Genomic DNA, 19,338 nt, shown 5'->3' on the forward strand with positions numbered 1-19,338 from the left:
GCTAATTACGAAGAAGGCGATGAAGGAAAAGAATAGTGTGCTGTGAGCCAATTATTAGCGTGCCAGTTATTTAATTGGGAGAACGGTGATATTTGCGATAAGAACTCAAGCAAACAAGAGAGATTAATTGAAGGAATACGAGAGTATGTTGAGTCCCAGTGGAGGAAAAGTGAAGGAACTCAAGGCAATCTTTAAGTTTTCTCCTTGTTTCAGTATGTCTGCTTCTCTTACAAACTAATAATCGTTTTCTACAAATGAGCAAATATTGTTATCAAATAACTGAGATCGTTCTCACGGTACTTTGTTTTGTTGGCTACGGATAGTTTCAAGAGCGTCTGCCTGCCTTACGCCTCTACCATCCTGTAAGTTCCTCTAAGACATGAATCGAGATTTCTTCTTTTCTTTCTTCTTTCTTTTATTTATTTATTTTTTAGATGATCCAAAGCTCTATGAGCCATTAACACTCAACACCCAATTGTGACTGAGTTTTGTGGGTAATAGAACAGTTGGTTGTTGATGGCATGGCCTGGTCCAGGACAAAGAAGAAGTCCATGGTGATTGGCATCTTCTGTCAGCTGAGTGAAGTCGGTCGGTATCCAGTGGTCAGCTCAGGCAGTGACATCCTCTGCCTCAGCTGCAGCCTGTGCCCAGAGCCCTCAGCATGCCTGGGTTTGCACTCTGTGGCCCGGACACGAGGTACCTCCGTTCTGGGGTGCAGGATTGTTACACTCTCTCCTCCTTTCCCGGGTGCCCGATTTGCAAGCAGACCATGAGCTCCAGCAGCCCCAGTGACCATCCGCCTTTTCTCCTGCATGGATAATTTCCCAGGGCACAAGGAGGTTAGCATACAAGCGGCAGCTTGGCTGGTTGAGTGAGGCCCATCCCGCTGCCCTAGAGTGGTCTGCAATCTCTCCTTGGGGAAATGCCTCCGTGTAGCCAACCCAGACCTCTGTGCTCACTGCCTCGCACTTAATTTGAAACTCTGGATGGAGTGAGAAGAGGCCGCTGGGAGCCCATCTCATGAAATTGGAACCTGCGGTTCCACGGAAGATGGATAGCGGAGAGAGGCAGGGAGGCGCGCATCTCTGGAAGAATGACGCTGAGCCAGTGGTGAGTGTGCAGACAGGGAACTCACCCCAGCTGGAGCTTCACGAAGGCCAGCCAGACACCCCTATGCAAAGGATAGCTGGGCTTTTAAATGAAGGTTTGCAAATCAACCCCACTCAGACTCCAGCGATGGGGCCACGGTGGGTGACAGATGCTCTGCACAGAGTATCAGAACACATGCGCTGACCATGGGCTGTCTCTAGAAATCCAGTTGATACAATCCCTCTAGCCTGGGGCTGCTGCCTCCTACTGACTCTGTGCCTTTGGACCATCCCATCTCCTCTCTCAGCCTGAGCTTTCGCCTCTGTAAAGGAAAAGGGTGGACTGATCCAGTAGGGTTTTCCATCATTATTTTTTTCATTACTGTTTTTTTTTTTCTTAAATGAAATCTTCTTATGTGGGCCCCAGCATGGAAGTCAGATGAAAGTGAAGCTGTTCTATTTGAAGCTGGGTGTCTATCAGGTTTGCCCTGCTCCTCTGGGGCAGCCCCTAGGAGACCACAAGCTTCCTCAGATCTCAGTGTGAATATCATTGGATTAGATTATCTTCAAGTCCCTTCCAGCTCTGTCATTACACTCCCTGGTGGGGCAGCCACAGAGGGGTTCTCTATTTCTCCCACCTCTGTGGCTCGGTCCCTACAGGCAAAGATTTGCGGGGAAAATCCCTCGGCACCTACGACAATGGGTCTCCATGGTGGCTGACTCCCCCGCCCTAGACTTCCTTGCCAGATCGACCTCTGTCTGGCTGAAAGTTTAGTCTGATAGTCCCAAGGCCACCCGAGGTCCATACCCCTCGGGCATGGAACAAGGTGAATGGAACACCGGGAGCTGCCTGCAGCTGACTGTAGTCATGCAGGAGAAATGGGACTGTGAGGACGACCCAGCCCTCTGCGCCCTGCCACCCCCCTTGATCATCGACATTGTGTCCCCCTTCTCCAGTGCCCATCATGTGTGCATATGACTTAGCATGGCCACCACCAAGCCCAGCACTGGATCATTGGAGAGGCATCTCTAGGTAGTCCACACTCCCTGTTCACTTTGCTCTATGCTGTGTGAACAGGGATCCAAGCAAGTCACTGGCTCTGAGGGCCCTTGACATGCTCTAATTCTAATTACCCAGGCAGAGCTCATGTCTGTCCCTTTAAGCCAGGTCAGCCCGATAACCAGGACCTGGGCCATACCCTCCCTCTCCACTCCCCAAAATGATAATCAGTGCAATCATCTCAGACCCTCTACCCCCATTCCCCAAATTTCCAGACTCTTAGGATGTCAATTAGTAGAATGTAACAGTTAAGAGCTTGGGTCCTAACATCAGACCACCTGGGTCCAAATCCTGGCTTTGACACTCCCCAGCTAGATGACTCAGCGAGTTATCTCCCCTTCCTCCTGCCCCTGTGTCCTCATCTGTGAATTGGGGAGATAATAGTATTGATATTTATCTCATCACATTCTTGGGGGAATAAAGGAGTCCGTGCACATAACGTGTTGCAATAGTGCCTGGTACAGGATTTGTTGTTCTTTCTGTTCATTGACCTTTGGTCCCTCTAGAAAGTTGCCTGGCCAATGAGGTGAATGGGGCTGAAACCCAGTCCAAGCTCTGCTTGAAAAGTCAAGAAATCCCTGGGTCTGGAGCTGGGCAGTATCAACCCCGAGTGGTTTTCTTTGTTCCTCCCAATTTACCCACCTAACAGGCAGTTCCTTTTTTCAATTCACATGAGGAAACTGTACCAGGCTTGGCCCTGGTCATTGTTCTGCTTGGTTTTTGTTCTCTGCATCCTCCTTCATAAGGACTCTGGAATTCACTCACCATCCTGGCTCACCCCTTTCAGAATTCCTCCTATAGGATACCAGGCAGCTTTCTGGGACCCAATTTGTACTCCCTTCACCTCACAAAGGAGGGATTTAGATGTGGCCCCAACCCAGGACAGATCTTCTACCAATAGGGCTCTATCTTCTTCTTACTTATTAGAATTGAGCTTGCCACACAAGTTAGCTAGTTTAACCCTCAACACAACCTGTGATGGAGGTACTGATATCATCCCCATTTTACAGGGGATGCCCACCCAACAGGCAAATTGGCAGCACTGGGATGTGAAGGCCTATTTGACACCAGAGCTATGCTATCCTGCCTCCCATTTAGAACGACTCTCCCAATGAGAAAATCTTAACCCACCGTCATCTCATTTTAAAATCAGCCTCCTATCCCATCTACACTGTGCTTCAGCTGTTTGTTTTCCAGACTTTTCTTTTTCTTTACATTTTCTTCATCGCAGTTGCCAAATGAGATTGATTTATACATTGATTTGGTAGCCCATATTTTTGCCATCATTCTATGTACCAAGTATGCATGAAAATTGGAAGCTTAGGGCTTAGAACATGCGTAGAGATTCTTGGAGCTCAAAGGGAAACATAGATGAGAAAGGCCTCAGAAAGAAGAAACAATTAACTGGTATCTCAGTAAGTTAGTGAAATAGCTGAGATTCACACCCAGGTCTCTAGACTTCTTCATCTTTAAGGGACATGGATTTCTAACCCTCGTTTGAGAACCTTCTTTTCTGATACCCGTTGGTTTGTGCTGCAGCTTAATATGTTTAAACGTTGAAACATTAAGCTTTATGTTACTTGCCCCAACCTTGTTTTTAGTCATGACTCCTTGTGCTATAATGACAACTTACTTATCCCTTGTAATGGGTTGTATTGTGTCCCCCAAAAGATAGGTTGAAGTTCAAACTCCATTACCTGTGAATGTTACCTTATTTGGATATAAGATCTTTGCAGATAAACTCAACTTAAGATGATGTCATGCTGGATCAGGATAGGTCCTGATCCAATGACTAGTATTTTTATAAGAGAGAAAACAGAGACGTAGAGTGGAGAACACCATGTGAAGACAGAGGCAGAGACTGGAATGGCGCACCTACAAGCCAAGGAATGCCGGGCATTGCTGACTCATGCCAGAGGCTAGGAGAGAGAACAGAGTCTCCCACAGAGCCTCCAGAAGAAAGCCACCTAGCCAGTACACCTGGATTTGGGATTTCTAATCTCCAAAAGTGTGAGACAATACATTTCCATTGCTTTAAGCCACCCAGCTTTTGGTAATTTGTTATGGCAGCCCTAGGAAACGAATACATCCCTCCGGAAATGAATCCTGTTGTCCACATACACCTTGGTAAAAAACAGTCATCATCTGAGAGGGTCCTAATGGCAAGGAGAGAGCATAAAAACCAGTAAATGTAGGGGGTCAGCCATAAAGCTCAGAATGTGCGTTCCTAGAGCAATGGGCAAGAGGGCATAGAACAGAGAGGCTGGGAACCCCAAAGGTCCCTTCTGTGCTGGCCCCTCTAAGCCGAGATAGGCTAGAACCTGAGTGAGGATGTGCGGGTCTTACCCTCTGACTCCATTTGCTCACAGGCAAGGCCCTGGCGACCCAGGGGGCACTGACATGTGCAGCTGGTACCATCGAGGATGGGCTTCCCATTGTTGAAGCAGGGCCCACAGCGGCAGGCATTGAATTCCATCAGGTACTGGTCCAAGGCTCGCCGCAGGTTCTGACGCTTGGTCTCCAGAGGCCCCAGGTTCGTGTGCCGCACTATCTCATGGATGGGCTGCAACTGTGAGCACAGAAAGAACAGAGGGCCCCTCCCTGGGCTCTGTCCAGCTTCCCAGAGCCCAAGAACTGGCCCTCAAGCTTCTGGAAGGCCTGCTACATGCCAGGCACAGAGCCAGACACTCAACTTTATCCAGTTGTATTGGATCCTGAATCCCCCAACCCATGGATGAAGAAGCAGAGGCTCAGAGTGTTTGAGTGACCAGCTCAGGACCACACAGTGGACCATGCTGAACACCAGCCTACTTAACTTTGAAACCTGTGGTCCCAGAGGAAGACAAGAGCCCAGAAGCTATCTGTGCCAACTCATCTGCCCCCCTCCAGCACTTTTAGGAATCAGGAAGAGTATAAAGTATTTATATATTTGTGTGTGTGTGTGTGTGTGTGTGTGTGTGTCTTTTATTGTCAACCTTCATTGTAGGAATTAGTAAAGTCCTTAATGCAGTTGTGTTGCCACTGCTGAGCACCGCCCCTAATGGTGTGAATGTGGTGTTTGCCTGTGTGTATTTGAGGCTGTTGGGGGGATGATGGTGGCGGAGTCATTCACATGTGCCCATTCTAGGCAGGACTGTAGTCTAGGGTTTCTTAACCTTGGCATTATTGCATTTCCTGCTGGACAATTCTTTGTTGACAGGGGCAGGCTGGCCTGTGCATTGCAGGGTGTTTAGCAGCACCGCTGGCCTCTACGCACTAGATGCCAGTAGAACCTCCCAGTCATGAAAACCAGAACTGTCTCCTGACACCAGATGTCCCCTGGGGCGGGGGTGTGGGGAAGTCAACCCCTGCTTGGGAAGTAGTAGATGTAGCAAAGAGCATTGACTCTGCAGCTAGAAAATCTGGCTTCAGGTCCCAGCTCTGTAACTTGTAGCTGTGTGATCTCTGTCCCATTACACATGAAGCCTTCCTGCCTCATCTGGAAAGTGAGAACAATAGTCCTACACTCCAGGTTTACTGTGAGGATTAAAGTTGAGAGATGGGGAAGACCTGTCACATAGTCAAAGCTAAATCAATGCTGCTCGCTTCCCAGCTGTGTGGCCCAGAACTCGTAACTTTCGCCCCCAAGCCTGAGCCCTGTTTTCTATAAAATGGGTATAATAACCTACTTCTTAGAATTCATGTGAGGATCTAAAAAAGTAATGAGTGTGAGATATCACTGCAAAGAGGAAGAACAGTATAAAATAAAGCACCATTTTTATTAGTTAGATGTGATGATAGTAAAAAAAAAAAGCCTATATTTTTCAAATTGCATGTATATATGGTGGTCTTCAGCATGCTTATAAGGCTATGTATTTTAACACATAACCATCAAATGAAATCTCTTTTCCAGATCTCTCATTTTACAGGAGAGTAACCTGAGGCTCTGAGAGGGGAGGGATTTGCCAAGGTCACAGAGCCATTCAGAGATGGGACTGAGCCCCACTGGAGCAAACTCACTTCTCAAGAATCAGAGGTCAGTAGGGCGCTCGCCATGCTTTGAATGGGTTCCTGGAGATGTGTACAGAAAGACCCATGGCAAACAAACCTTGACCTGTGGCCAGGGGGCTGTGCCTGAGGTCACCAGGCTGCTCATGTCAGGACTGGCTGGGCCCCCAGCCAAGGGGAGAAGACCATTACTGGAAGTTCAGGGAATTTGGCCCCATTGTTAGGAAATCAGTACAGAAAGGGCTGCCCCGGTTAAAGATGACTCTTAGTTCCAGAGAAGGCCAGGACCAACGGGCAACTTCCCTTTGACCTTCCAGGGGAGGTCAGCACTCAGACCCCCATCTCTCCTTTCTCTTCCCCAAATCCTCATGCAGAGGATTGGGAAGGGCTGTGGAACTTAAAGAGGGAAGAGGGATGGAGAAATGATTCTTAAAATGTTAGAGCTTGAAAAGATATTGGCAACGGTCTCGTTCCCATTTTACAAATGAGAGGAAAGATTCAGAGAAGGCAAGTAGTGTGATATCAACACACTATAACATAACATATAACATATAATAATATATACCATAACAGCATCATCACACAGCATGATTCCTATGTTCACTCAATCTAAGCACCTGCCATAAATAGGCACTGCTGAGCTCTGGAATAGGCAAATGAATAAGACTCCACTCTGAGCACCAGGTTCCACATAACTCCCTAACTGGCTTCCTCTCCATGGCCATAGTCTGTCTGTCTGTCTCTCCTTCATCCTTCATACCTCTGTGAGCATTTTCCTTTCAAAGCACAGCTCTATCTGTGTCACTCCCCTGCTCTGTGACCTGCCAACAGCCTCATGTTTCGAAGCCAGCCTTCCAGGGGGCATCATGGGTTGCAAAGAGATCATGAACGTTAGCGTCAGTCAGTCTTGGCTCCAGTTGGGCTTGTGCCATTTCCCGGCTCTGAGATTTGGCCAGCTAACGCAACCTCCACAAACCTGCTTCCTCAACTGACATTTACTAAGTACTCACTTCTCTCTCCCTAACCTTGGGATGTAACATTTTATTATGCCCATATTACAGAGCAGAAAACGGGAGCTCAGAAAATGAAGTAACTCATCCAAGGTCACACATCAAAAAGGTGGCTGACCCATGAGCCAAACTATATCTTTTTCACCTCACACCCAGGCTCTCCCAAAAGACAGAATTGGGTCTTCTCCAAGTCACGAATGTCAGTCTTCCCTTGGAAGTTTTGCTCAAGGCAAACAAAGAGCTCACGTCTTGACCATGAAAGTTTATATGTTACTCCTGATAGCAATTTTACAGTTTTGCCCAAATCACTAATAGCTTGATGATAGCAATTTTTAGACCCTATGTGAATTACAGGTGTGTGAAAATGGTCCATTAATGCATGGAGAAGAAATGCAATCAGGGTTAATCCATCTGACCTCTTTCTTCATAGAGAAGAGGGTGTTATAATAGATTTTTAGGTTTAACTGTTGGTATATATTTTAAGAGAAGGAATGTATCCACACCTGGAATTTTTAACTCTCTATAGAAAATGAGCAACGTCAGGGAAAATGGGCAAGAAAACAATAATATTTTATTTAAAAGCCCAAAATATAACTCTTTTTTCTAATGAACTACGCTTGCATATGAATTGAATAGTGTGACAATACTGGTAGAACAATCCACTTCCTTTGCAGTTTGAATACAATTTTACTTCCTTTGTGGGGTTAGAGATTTAAGGCAAGCTTTCTCAACTTTGGCACTGTTGACACTAGGGGCCGGATATTTCTTTGCTGTGGGCAGCTATCCTGTGGATTAGGGGATGTTTGGCAGCATCCCTGGCCTCTACCCACTAGATGCCAGTAGCATCTTCTCAGTTGTGACAATCAAAAATGTCTTCAGGGCTTCCCTGGTGGCGTAGTGGTTGAGAGTCCGCCTGCTGATGCAGGGGACACGGATTCGTGCCCCGGTCCGGGAGGATCCCACGTGCCGCAGAGCGGCTGGGCCCGTGAGCCATGGCCGCTGAGCCTGCGCGTCCGGAGCCTGTGCTCCGCAACGGGAGAGGCCACAGCAGTGAGAGGCCCGCGTACCGCAAAAAAAAAAAAAAAAAAAAAAAAATGTCTTCAGACATTGCCAAATGTCTCCTAGGGGAGCAAAACTGACCCCGGTGGCTGGGAACCATGGCTTTAAGGCAGGTGCTAGGATAGAGGGAAGAGAGAACTGGACATTAAGTCCAAAGGTCTGGGATCCAGGTACTGCCACATATGAGCTCTGTGACCTGAAACGATTCACTTGATGACTTGGAGCCTCAGTTTCCTAATTTTTCGATGGGGAGAATCCCATCTGTGCCAGAGGTCATTGTGATGAGACCACGTAGAGCAGGGAGGGGCAGCAAACTATAGCTTGAAATCATACTCAGCCCACGGCTTGTTTCTGTATGCCCTTTGAGCTAAGAATGATGTTTACATTTTTACAAGATTGCAAAAAAAAAAAAAAAGTAGAAGAAGAACTTGTATGAAAGGGACTGTATGTGGCCCACAGAGCCTAAAATATTTACTATCTGGTCCTTTACAGAAAAAGTTTGCCAACTTCCAACTTAACAGATGTGATTTTTAAAGTCTTTTATGTATGTGAGTTGTTATTTTTCTAAGGTGGCTTAATCCCGAAGAAATTCTGGGACTACGAGTGTAAATCTAGGCCCTGGCCGGATAGTAAGCTTGTGATCCCAGCTCTCCTGTGGCCTGAGTCTAGAGTCACGTATCCCCGTAGTCAGACGGGGAAGGCCACCAGTTCGGCGTGCCGTTACATTTAATCTTGTTCTCTGATGGGCTTATAATAAGAAATATGAAATGATCTGGTCTGCTTCACTTTCATTCCTCGTGAACGTAGAGTTTCTTCAACTGCGAAAAGACTTACCTCAAAATCAATAACAACAGGGTTATACTTTAATGACCTCCCCCAGGAACGATATGTAATGATGCTCCTGTCTTGTGTCAAGCCACCTGCCCAGCCAGGGCTGCCACCTTGCACCAGAGGAATGATGTCTTCCACACCCACTGTCTTGTTGTAATCGTCTGCCATCGAGAGAATAACCACATTAGCTCATTTCCTAAAACGCCAAGCTCTGCTAATGAGATTTGGAACAAAGTGTAAGTGCTCTCCTTAGAGCTGTCTCCCACCCTTCTACTTTGCTCGGTTAACTAGCAGGACAAGGCAGAAAAGAAGCACCGAGACTTGGAAACAGATCCATCCTTTGGATTAGAGCAGACGCTGGGAAGACAGCCCAACCCAACATGGAGGAGGGAGAAGATGGGAAAGTGGATGATGGCTCATTCATTCATTTATTCAAATATTTATGTCAGATGTTTACTTGGTGCCTGCTACATGCCAAATAAGTGCAATCGAATATTGTAAGTGCTGTAACAGATTTCTCTCTCAGTAGGGGTGCAGAGAGAGATGTGGTCAGATCTGTAGTAGCAGTGGGGAGGTGGTCAGGAAAAAAGGTGAGTTATCTAGAAGAATGGATAAATCTTGGCAGGTAATTGGAAGGAGGAGGGAAGGGCATCAGAGAGAAGAAGGATTTGACTTAAGGCCCTGAGACATGAGTAGCCCAATGCAATGGGAGTAACTTGAACCTCATCTACTCATCCACTGTACTATAAACTATTTCGTCATCCCTGCATCCTCTGTGTCTCCCACCTGGAAAAAATTACTCAATACAGGTTGAATGAATGAATGAACACTCGTAGTGACCTGTGTGGGAGATGTTACAGAATATTCTTGTACAATCTTTCTCTAATAATTATTCTTTGAGCTTGGACTTGATAACCCAGTTTTCTCTCTCAGCAAACTTGTTTCCTCCCTCGGGACTGTACCTGATGGGACTTTATCCAACAGTCGACTTTCCAAGTTCCATCTGCACATTCCTTTCAACCCAGCTCTTACTTAGATCTTTGTCTAGTGCTTGAAATCTAGGCGGGTGCACCATACGAAGTCAAGTATTTCTAAGGTGATCTCAGCCTATGCAGAATTCAAAATAAGCCCACTACAGGTCATTGGTTTGGGGTATTCAGCAGATGTGCAGTGTGACCATTGACTGAAATGGAATCAGTTGTTGGTGGTGGGGGGAATAGCGTACATGCCCCGATTTTGTGTCCAAGGGAAAATCTGGCTTCTCTTTTTTGGGAAGCCCATTACTAAATACTTGCCTATTTTGCCCCCTCCAAATTTTTTACAATCTTCTCCTGATAAACGTCCTCCAATTTGTGTTGTATCTGTGTACTCATAGTCGATGCCAAAAGAGCCTCCAAAGCATGTCTGGATATCATTGCTGGAAACACCTGCAACAGGGAGCAGAGAAACAGAATGCTGAGACGCTGAAAGACCGTGAATATGTACAACCAGCTCATAGTAGTAGCTCACAGCTCACTAGCTCACAGTAGTAAAAGCTAGCTTGTATTTTGCAGTCTAAGAGGTCTGGGTTGAAGTCCCAGTTCTTTAACCCAGTTTCAGTGTTCTCTTCTGTCTGGTTCCAGTGCAAATATTCTTGAAATGAGAAGGAATATGTATTGCACACACTAGTTGGTGAAAAGTGCTTGTTCCCTTTCCTTTGCACATTCTCCACGGAGCCTCCTTGAGACAGTGATTCTATCTCATCCATCTCCATATACCCCTGTGCCTAGCACAGTGCCTGGCCCAAGATTGGCACCAATTTTGCATTGGCTGCCCCTTCCTCTCTCCTTTTTCACCATCTTTCTAAAGTCTACTCAAGCTCCAATTCAAATATCATTTCTTCCATGAAGCATTTTTGGATCAGAACACTTCCCTCTTTCTTCAGAGCTACCCATGTGCTTTGTTTAGGTCTGAATGATCATATGTGTCCCAGTTCTTTTTGCCCAGGTCCTCTTTGCACCCCAGAGAGGCCAGAGTGCTGTCAGAAGGTGGATAGATCTCCCTGGGGAGGCTGCTTGGCTTCTGGCCCCATGAGAACTGTGAGGCCTACATTAGTTGTCTCTGTCTCTATCTGAGGAGTTGCTGAGGAATCTGCATTTTGCAGATGAGGAACATAATTCTCAAAGGCATAACATCATTTTTCCCCGATCCCACAGCCTGTAGGTGAACAGAACTAGGTTTCCAACCCTTGGTCAGCTGGCAAGATAAGGCTACAAAAGCAGACTGGAGCAAGATATTGACCATTGCTGCAGAGTTCAGCTCCCTCAGTAGCTGAAGTCTTCTGAAGGTTGTGAACTGGAGTTTGCATTGGCAACATGTCATTACTTTTCACTGCAACTATACAATAATTATGACCAGTCAGTGTCTTATTCTGGCAACCACAAAGGAAAAATAATTTAGGTTGTAATTCAGTTAAGCTAAGGATTAGATTCAATATTTTTAAGGGAGTATCAGGCAGCAAGTTTACCTGCCAGCCTTTGCATGAAACTGCAGACTCTATGGGGTCAAGGACTGGCATCTTATTCACCACTCTCTTGTCAACCTAGCAGCACGATGTCTGCCATGGGGGAGGAGCTCAGTGAGTATTCTCAGAGTAAGTGATTGATGAATGAGAAAAATGAGTGAATAAATGAATGCCAAGAGTCCTTTGGTAAGGGCTTCTAATGGAAAGAATCTTACAAGTCAGGAATCCTGAATTTAAGTCCCAGTCACTCAGATGAATGGATAAAGAAATTATTATAGATATAATTATATATAATTTTAATACATAATTATTATATATAATATAAATAAAATATATAATAATTATATATAATAACAAATATATAATTATTGTATATACAATTGTGTGTATATATGTATATACTCTCTATATATCCCACATATATACCCTATATATATATTCCACATATATACCCTATATATATATCACATAGATCCCATTTATATATAAAATAATTATTCAGCCTTAAAACATAAAGAGATCCTGCCATTTGCGACAACATGGGTGAAACTTGAAGACGTTATGCTAAGTGAAATAAGCCATACCCATAAGGAAAAAAAAAAACGCCTGATCTTACTTATACGTGAACTCTACAAAAGTCCGATATATAGAAGCAGAGAGGAGAACGGTGGCTGCCCGGGGTGAGGAGGTGGGGGAAAAGGGGGGATGCTGCACAAACTTGTAGTTACGTAGGAGGAATAAGCCTAGAGATCTAATGGACAGCTTGATGTCTACAGTTAATATCAATAATATTGTACTGAATACTGGAAATTTGCCAAGGGAGTAGATTGCAGGTACTCTCGTCATACGCACGTAACGAGAGATATGTTAATTAGCTTGACTGTAATAATCATTTCACTTTATTTGTATCAAATCATCGTGCTATATACCTTAAATATATACACATTTTATTTTTCTTAAAAAGTAAAACAAAACGCGTCCCAGTCCCTGACACCCTGTATGAGCTTAGAAAAGGCCCATGATCTCACTGGGCCTCAGTTTCCCATTTATGGAGAGAAAGGGTTGGACTTGCTCGTCCTGAGTCCCCTCTCGGCTGCAGCCCTCTGTGCCTCTGTGCACAGCAGCTTCTGGATAACTCCAAGCTGAGAGTGCCTGGGAGAAGTGGTGCTTTAAGCATCAGCACTCAGCGCCGAGCACAGGGTTTCTTCTGCCATTTCCGTTCGAGTACTTTTAATTTTTAGTGCACTACTAATTGAGGAAGATTTAGCATATTTAATTGTTTTGATTAAAAAACGCTTCAACCGTGATAAACAAAAGTGGATGAAAGGAATTCATGGGCAGAAGCCAGAGTGATTACTTAGGTGAGTGGTGTAGTGCTGCCCAATTAAAGTGACGGGCCGGGCCGATTAGTGGGGGCTGGGGGATGCCTGTGGAGTGATTATACTCATGAGGGGTCTGCAGACAGCCTGCCACGCGCTGCTTGGAGAAGAGAATTCCAGCTTGATCTCAGCAGCACGGCTTGTCTGCAAAGGATCGCCTCCCGAGGACCCTGAAGGAGGGTACCAGCCAGCAAGGGGAGGTCTGTGACCTGAGAATCATACAGCATGAGGGCTAAATTATCCTTGGTCACCTACCCCATACTTCTTATGTTTACTTGTGATGCCCTTGGTTCATAAAGATTAATTATCTTGCCCAAAACCACATAGCTAAAAAGAACAGTGGAGCTGAGATTCAAACTCATCTTTCTTGCTTAGAAGAATTAGCTAATTCTATTTATTGCATCAGACTAAATTCTGCTGAAAAATTTAGTAAGCATCTACTATGTACCATCCCAGGCATACCGTGTGTTGGACAAGGTAGACACTGTGAGAATAAAACTGGTATGAATATGATGCAAATCTAAATTACAAGGTTCTGGCCTTGAGAAGCTAGCAGGTGTGGGGCAACATAGTAAATGGAGACGGATTTGGGTCCCGAGAGTTGCTTATTTCGTGGAAGACAATTTTTCTACGGATGGAGTGGGGGGATGGTTTCGGGATGATTCAAACGCATTACCTTTATTGTGCACTTTATTTCTATCATTATTGTAATATATAATGAAATAATTACACAACTCACCATAATGCTGACAGGAGGCAGAGCTCAGGCAGTAATGCTAGTGATGGGGAACGGCTGTAAATACAGATGAAGCTTCAGTCCCTCGCCCACCGCTCAGCTCCTGCTGTGCGGCCTGGTTCCTAACGGGCCATGGACCGCTACCAGTCCATGGCCCGGGAGTTGGGGAATCTCTGGACTATAGGACCAGGTGGTGCTCTGCCAGGGCTCCACCCCATCCCATCAGCTCCTTAGAGTCAGCTTTGGACCAGATCAAACTGCCGTTTGTTTTAGACTTTCGTGCTCAGTAAACAGGAGTTGATGTTTGCCGAACCTGGCTACATATTGAGATCATCTGGAGGGCTTATTAAAAACACAGGTTCCTGAGCCCCACCTCTGTCAATTCTGATTCTGTATTTCTGAGTAATCAGCAATCTGTATTTTAAATAACTATCCCAGATGAAGCCTATGCAGTGCATCTGGGATGAGATACTGAGTACCACGGTCCTACAGAGAACCTCTGGTGGCCTGTCACAAAGCCGGCCTCCATACTAACCTAGTCGGTGCCTTTGTCAATGCCTTGCATATGGACTGAGCAGCCACGCTCACTGTATCTACCCAGAGGAAGAAAAAGAATCAGGGTCCAAAAAGCCCTCAAAGGGCTGATGGACAGACAGACCAAGCATAGCAAAATGGGACTCAGTTGGAAAAGTTGTAACATCCTGTCCTGGGGATAAAATACCAAGTGCATGAGCACAGTAAGGAAGAGAGCCAGCTTAGCAGGAGAACAAGAGAAAAGGCCCAAGGGTTTTAGATCACTTTCAGCTCCGGAGGGCAATGAAGCCAGGTGAAAATTATAATCAATAAAGTAAAGGCGGGGATAATCTCATTCCCTCTGCTCAGGTTAGAGAAACCCGGAACCTGGTGCCGAGTTCTGGGAGCCACACTTTTAAAAGGAAATAAGAAAACAGAACATTCACTGGACATCATCCAGCCTCTGAGAAGAAGGAAATCATGCCACGTGCAACAACGTGGATGAACCTGGCGGACATCATGCTAAGTGAAAGAAGCCAGTCACAGAAGGTCAAACACTGCATGATTCCACTTATATGAAGTAGGTAAAGTAGCCGAACTCATGGAAGCAGAGTATAGAATTGTGGTTGCCGGGGGTTGGGGGAGGACGAGGAATTGCTAATCAACGGGCATAAAATCTCAACTATGCAAGATGAGTAAATTCTGGAGATCTGCCAGAACATTGTCCCTATAGTGAAGGATTCGGTATTGTACCCTTAAACGTTTGTTACAAGATTAGATCTCATGTTAAGTGTTTTTACCACAATAAGATTTAATAAAAGAAGAAAATGGGGAATGATTTGAATGAGAATGAGCGTAAGGGTGAAGAAATGTAAAGCCAAATCCTTTGGGGAATGTTTGAGGGGATGCAGGATGTTTACCTGAACAAGAAAGGAGAGGTTTCTCTGTAAGAGAGGTCAGTAGGATTAGATTCAGCCCTCCGGAGGGTTGTCTTGAGGAAGAGGAATTAGGCTTGTTTGTGTGGTCACAAGGGCAAGAACTAGGACCAAAAGGGCAGATACTACAGGGAGATAGATTGAGGCTCAGCTTAAGGTAAGTCACCGCAACACTCAGAGGCCAAGGAGATAGAGTTGTTTCAGGAGGCAGTGAGCTCCCCGTATCTGGAGGGTCCCAAGCAGAAGTTAGCTGTTTGCCTGTGAGTAGAAGCTTTTGCAGAATTCACGAGATGTCTTTTAAGAGCTCCTCTAAAGCCAAGATTCTGAAACTTTAAGAAACACACCGGAACACTTGAGGAGCATTTGAGATCACTTGGTTACGTCCTTAATGATTTCTTATTGTGTTCCAGGTATCTGGGAAGTGAAGAGGGCTAAAGGGAGTGTTTGCTGTCAGTGAGCTTACAGCCAAGTGTGGAGACATGGACAGGTAAGCTGATAGTTGTTGTACTGTGTGTTGAGGACTTTGAAAGAAGGCAGCAAGCTCGGGGCAATCTTCCTTAGGGGGTCAGAGGAAGGATACCAGAGGCAAGTGTGAAAGGATGAGTAGGGATTAGCCAGACAAAGTGGAGAACATTGAGAGCAAAGGGAGGCTGCGTGAAGGCCTTGTGCCCCCAGCAGCAAGAGTCTGCTCAGAAAGGCCAACATGGTCTGAACTCCAGAGTGGAAAGGAAGGAGGTGCAAATTAGCCAGGGAAGTACTGGGAGACCCTTGGGGTCCTTCCCACTCTAGTGTGGTCCCCAGAGGAGCTGTTGTGCCCGCCTGGCAGGCCAGGAGCCCGGGGGACACGTCTCTGGCCACCGTGTCTACTGCTTGTTTCACACCTGGTCTGGGCTGTGGTGCAGGTGTGAGAGCTGTCTTCACACCTCCGTGGAGATACTGCATCCATGTGGCTCTAAGGCAGAGCCAGGCAGCCTTATTTCTGAGGTGCCAGAATCAGCAAGTCTCTGTCGTTCCTCAGATGACAAGCATCAGGTGGAAAAGAGCAGGTGTGATGCATTATTTATCTCTGTGCAGCAAACAGATGCCATTTAGGTTGCTGCTGTGATCTGTGTGCTATGTTGCTTTGCTATGTTGGTTGCCCTCAAGGGAGAGGAAGAATCATATAGCCTGTTTCATGCCATAACATTGGAAAAGATGATTGTTTAATCTGTGACTGGATGAGCTGGGAAGCGTTGGCTAACTTCCCTGCCCCCAGGTGCTTCTGTGTATCCATTAAAACACATGCTTCTCCACCTAGAAGGGTGGGATAGGGAGGGTGGGAGGGAGATTCAAGAGGGAGGGGATATGGGGATATATGTATACATATAGCTGATTCACTTTGTTATACAGCAGAAACTAACTCAACATTGTAAAGCAATTATACTCCAATAAAAATGTTAAAAAAATGCATGTTTTTTCCCAACCACCTGAGAATAATAGTACAGGTACCTCTGTGCCTTTGCATGTGCTGTTCCCTCTGACTAGAAAGTTCCCTTACCTCCTTCACTGAGTTTCTCCCACTCAGCTCTAGAAAACATTCCCTCACTCACAAGGGCCCTATATCTGTGTCCCCGCAGTATCCCTGTGTGTCCTTCATGGTATCCGCATGCTTCCCTATAGCACAGTATTTAGCACACTATAGTAATTGTCAATTTCTTGGTCTGTTCTTCCAATTATCCTGCAAACTTATGAAGTCATCTCTTGGGTTTGCAAGGCTCGGCATGTAACAAGCCCCCAGAAGTGCTCAGGGATGGGCTGATTCCAACCCATCTAGACAATACCTCTAAAATGTTTTGAGAGTCACAGGTCTTCTTTTGGGTGACAGTATAAATCATATCCTTGTAATATCTCATGCTTGATTAAGAGTTGATATTTTATAAAGCTCTTTCATCTGCATTATCTCATTGGAGGCTCACAATGGGGCTGGGAGGATTTACTCCTTTTGCAGGCAATCTGGGGTTGGAGAAGGCAGGAGCTGTGGTGGTTAAGTGTGTGAACTCTGGAGCCAGAGTCTACCCTTCACTGGGAGTGTGGCTTTGGATGAGTGACCGAACCTCTTTGTGCCTCATGTTCCCCATTTGAAAATGGAGATGAAAATGGTTTCTATGCATGAATCTCTAAAACTGGTGTCTGGTACAATTAAGTGTTCAACAAATCTTATTAGTTGTTGCTATGATTGTTAGGTAACTTGCCCAAAGTTCCATGACTAACAAGCCAGGAATCGGGGTTTGATGCCAGGTGCGCCGTATCCAAACTCGGGGCCCGCGCCATCTCATCAAGCCAGTCTTACTCTGCAGGAAACTGTTCATCATGGGCCATGAGTAGCAGTGGCCTCCCCAAACCCCTCATTCCACAAAGCAGCTCAGAAAAAGGAATCCATGCTCCCAATGGGCAATGCTGGGGCTGCGGTCTCAGGTCTCCCTCCACCTGATAAAGGGCTACCTTCAGGGACTCTGACCCGCTAGATGATTTTGGTCATGATGGGAGGCAGCAGTATAGCTGAGGGCCAGGCTGTGAAATGGAAACTGCCTGAGGTGGAAATTTCCATGCTCACTTACTGTCTGAACCTCCCTGTATCACAGTTATCTCATCTATGACATGGGGATTTTAACACTGTCTACCTCATAGGGTTGCTCTGAGGGTTAAATGAGTTAACCCATGCCACGTACAGTGCTTAGGATACTCCCTGGCTTGAAACTAGCAATAATGGTCAAGTATTACTATCATTACTGCTGCCAGAAAGGCCACAGCATCCCTAGACTGGGCTGTTGTTTCCTGATTCTGAACTGGAAAAATTGGAGAATACGGGAGGCTGAGGAGTCTGTGAACACCAATTTTCTTAACCAACTTCTCTGCAGGATAAACTGTTCTATTAACTGAGAGGGAGTGAATGAAGAAGATGGAGGGAACAATGTCCACATCATGTGCTGGGGAAAGATTTTCCAGGCGTTATTTAATATTCACACATCGTTCCACGGCAAGTACAATTATTCCCATTTTAGAGATGAGCAAATCAAGGCTTAGGTAGTTTCAGTCACTTGCCCAAAACGATACAATAAGTAAATAGTAGAATGGGATTGAACCAAGGTCTGTGTCCAAAGCCCATTTTCTTCTTGCCACATTATATCAGTTGGGGAGAGGGAGCTAAGGGTGGTCCTGGGAGTAATTTTGACATTATCACACCTTTTTCTCCTTTCAGGCTGAGGCTGTTTTCAGTGATAGAGGTGGAAAGTCAAAATCAGGACAAATTCAGGAGGAGGGTGCTGAGAGTCTCAGTTCCATGTGTATGCAAGTGACTTAAGGGGGGTGGGGACAGAGCCAAGACACCAGGAGTCTGTCAGTCATTCAATACCATCCATCGCCGTGAAGCCTGGTTGTCATGGTAACTGGGGTAAAGCCTGGAGCTTGTTAGAATCTAGTGCCTGTCTGTTCAGGATGATTGGTTGGTTAGCAGACACAGCAAAAGACCTTTTGGGCCAGCCCAGACTACTTAGCCATGAGTATAAGACTCTTCACAATCAGGTTCCTGCCCACCTCACCATCCTCACTGTTCAGTCCAGCTGAGACTGTTTAGAAATCCACCCTTGATTCTTCAGAGTGTAAGAGAAGCTCCAGAGGACGCCCAGTGCCTATGGGTTTAGATTCTGAACCAGCCCTGCCAGAAAGACACTGAGCCTCTACTGTGAGTCAGCCTCAGCCTGTGGACAAAACTCCAGAAACACATCATTCACAAGATGCACTATGGAAACAGGCAGTTGTAATAGTGTGATATACAGAGAGCTGTGTCCTGGGTACACGGAAGTATTGGGTCAGCCAAAAGGTACGTTCGAGTTTTTCCATAAGATGTTATGGAAAAACCCAAATGAAATTTTTGGCCGACCCAATACCTAAGACAGGTTCCCAACCTGGAACTGGGGAGACAGAAAGACTGTCTGGAAAACCCTGTTTAAGCAGAGACCAAAGATGAATAAGCATTAGGCAGGTGAAGAAGAGAGGGTGGGGAGGAGAGGGGAGCAGTGTTCTAGGTAGAAGGAACAGCAGCAAGAAGAAAGTGAGTATGATTAAGTCAAGGGACCAGCATTTAGCTCAGTACAGCCTAGCGCCGCAGTGAGCAGTGGGCTGGAGGGTAGAGCAGGGCCAGTGCACGCTCCCTTGAAGGCTGTGCATCTGGTCCGGTGGCAGGGACCCTCCTGTCTCA

The 19,338-nt window shown here is 45.9% G+C and overlaps 1 protein-coding gene across 1 annotated transcript in view; it reads right to left on the reverse strand.

Annotated features, from left to right (window-relative positions):
* Positions 1–433: 433 nt before the first annotated feature.
* The window catches only part of C8A (complement C8 alpha chain), a 71,688-nt gene continuing 52,783 nt past the window's right edge, over positions 434–19,338 (reverse strand). The window contains exons 8-11 of the mRNA XM_019942345.3: positions 10,331–10,462; positions 9,039–9,196; positions 4,495–4,717; positions 434–808 (exon numbers count right to left, since the gene is read on the reverse strand). Coding sequence (XP_019797904.2) covers positions 657–808; positions 4,495–4,717; positions 9,039–9,196; positions 10,331–10,462 — 665 coding nt within the window. The 3' untranslated portion in view covers positions 434–656. The remainder of the gene's footprint in view (positions 809–4,494; positions 4,718–9,038; positions 9,197–10,330; positions 10,463–19,338) is intronic.

This window comes from Tursiops truncatus, chromosome 1, assembly GCF_011762595.2.
Source record: "Tursiops truncatus isolate mTurTru1 chromosome 1, mTurTru1.mat.Y, whole genome shotgun sequence".
In the NCBI taxonomy this organism is placed as follows: Eukaryota; Metazoa; Chordata; class Mammalia; order Artiodactyla; family Delphinidae; genus Tursiops; species Tursiops truncatus.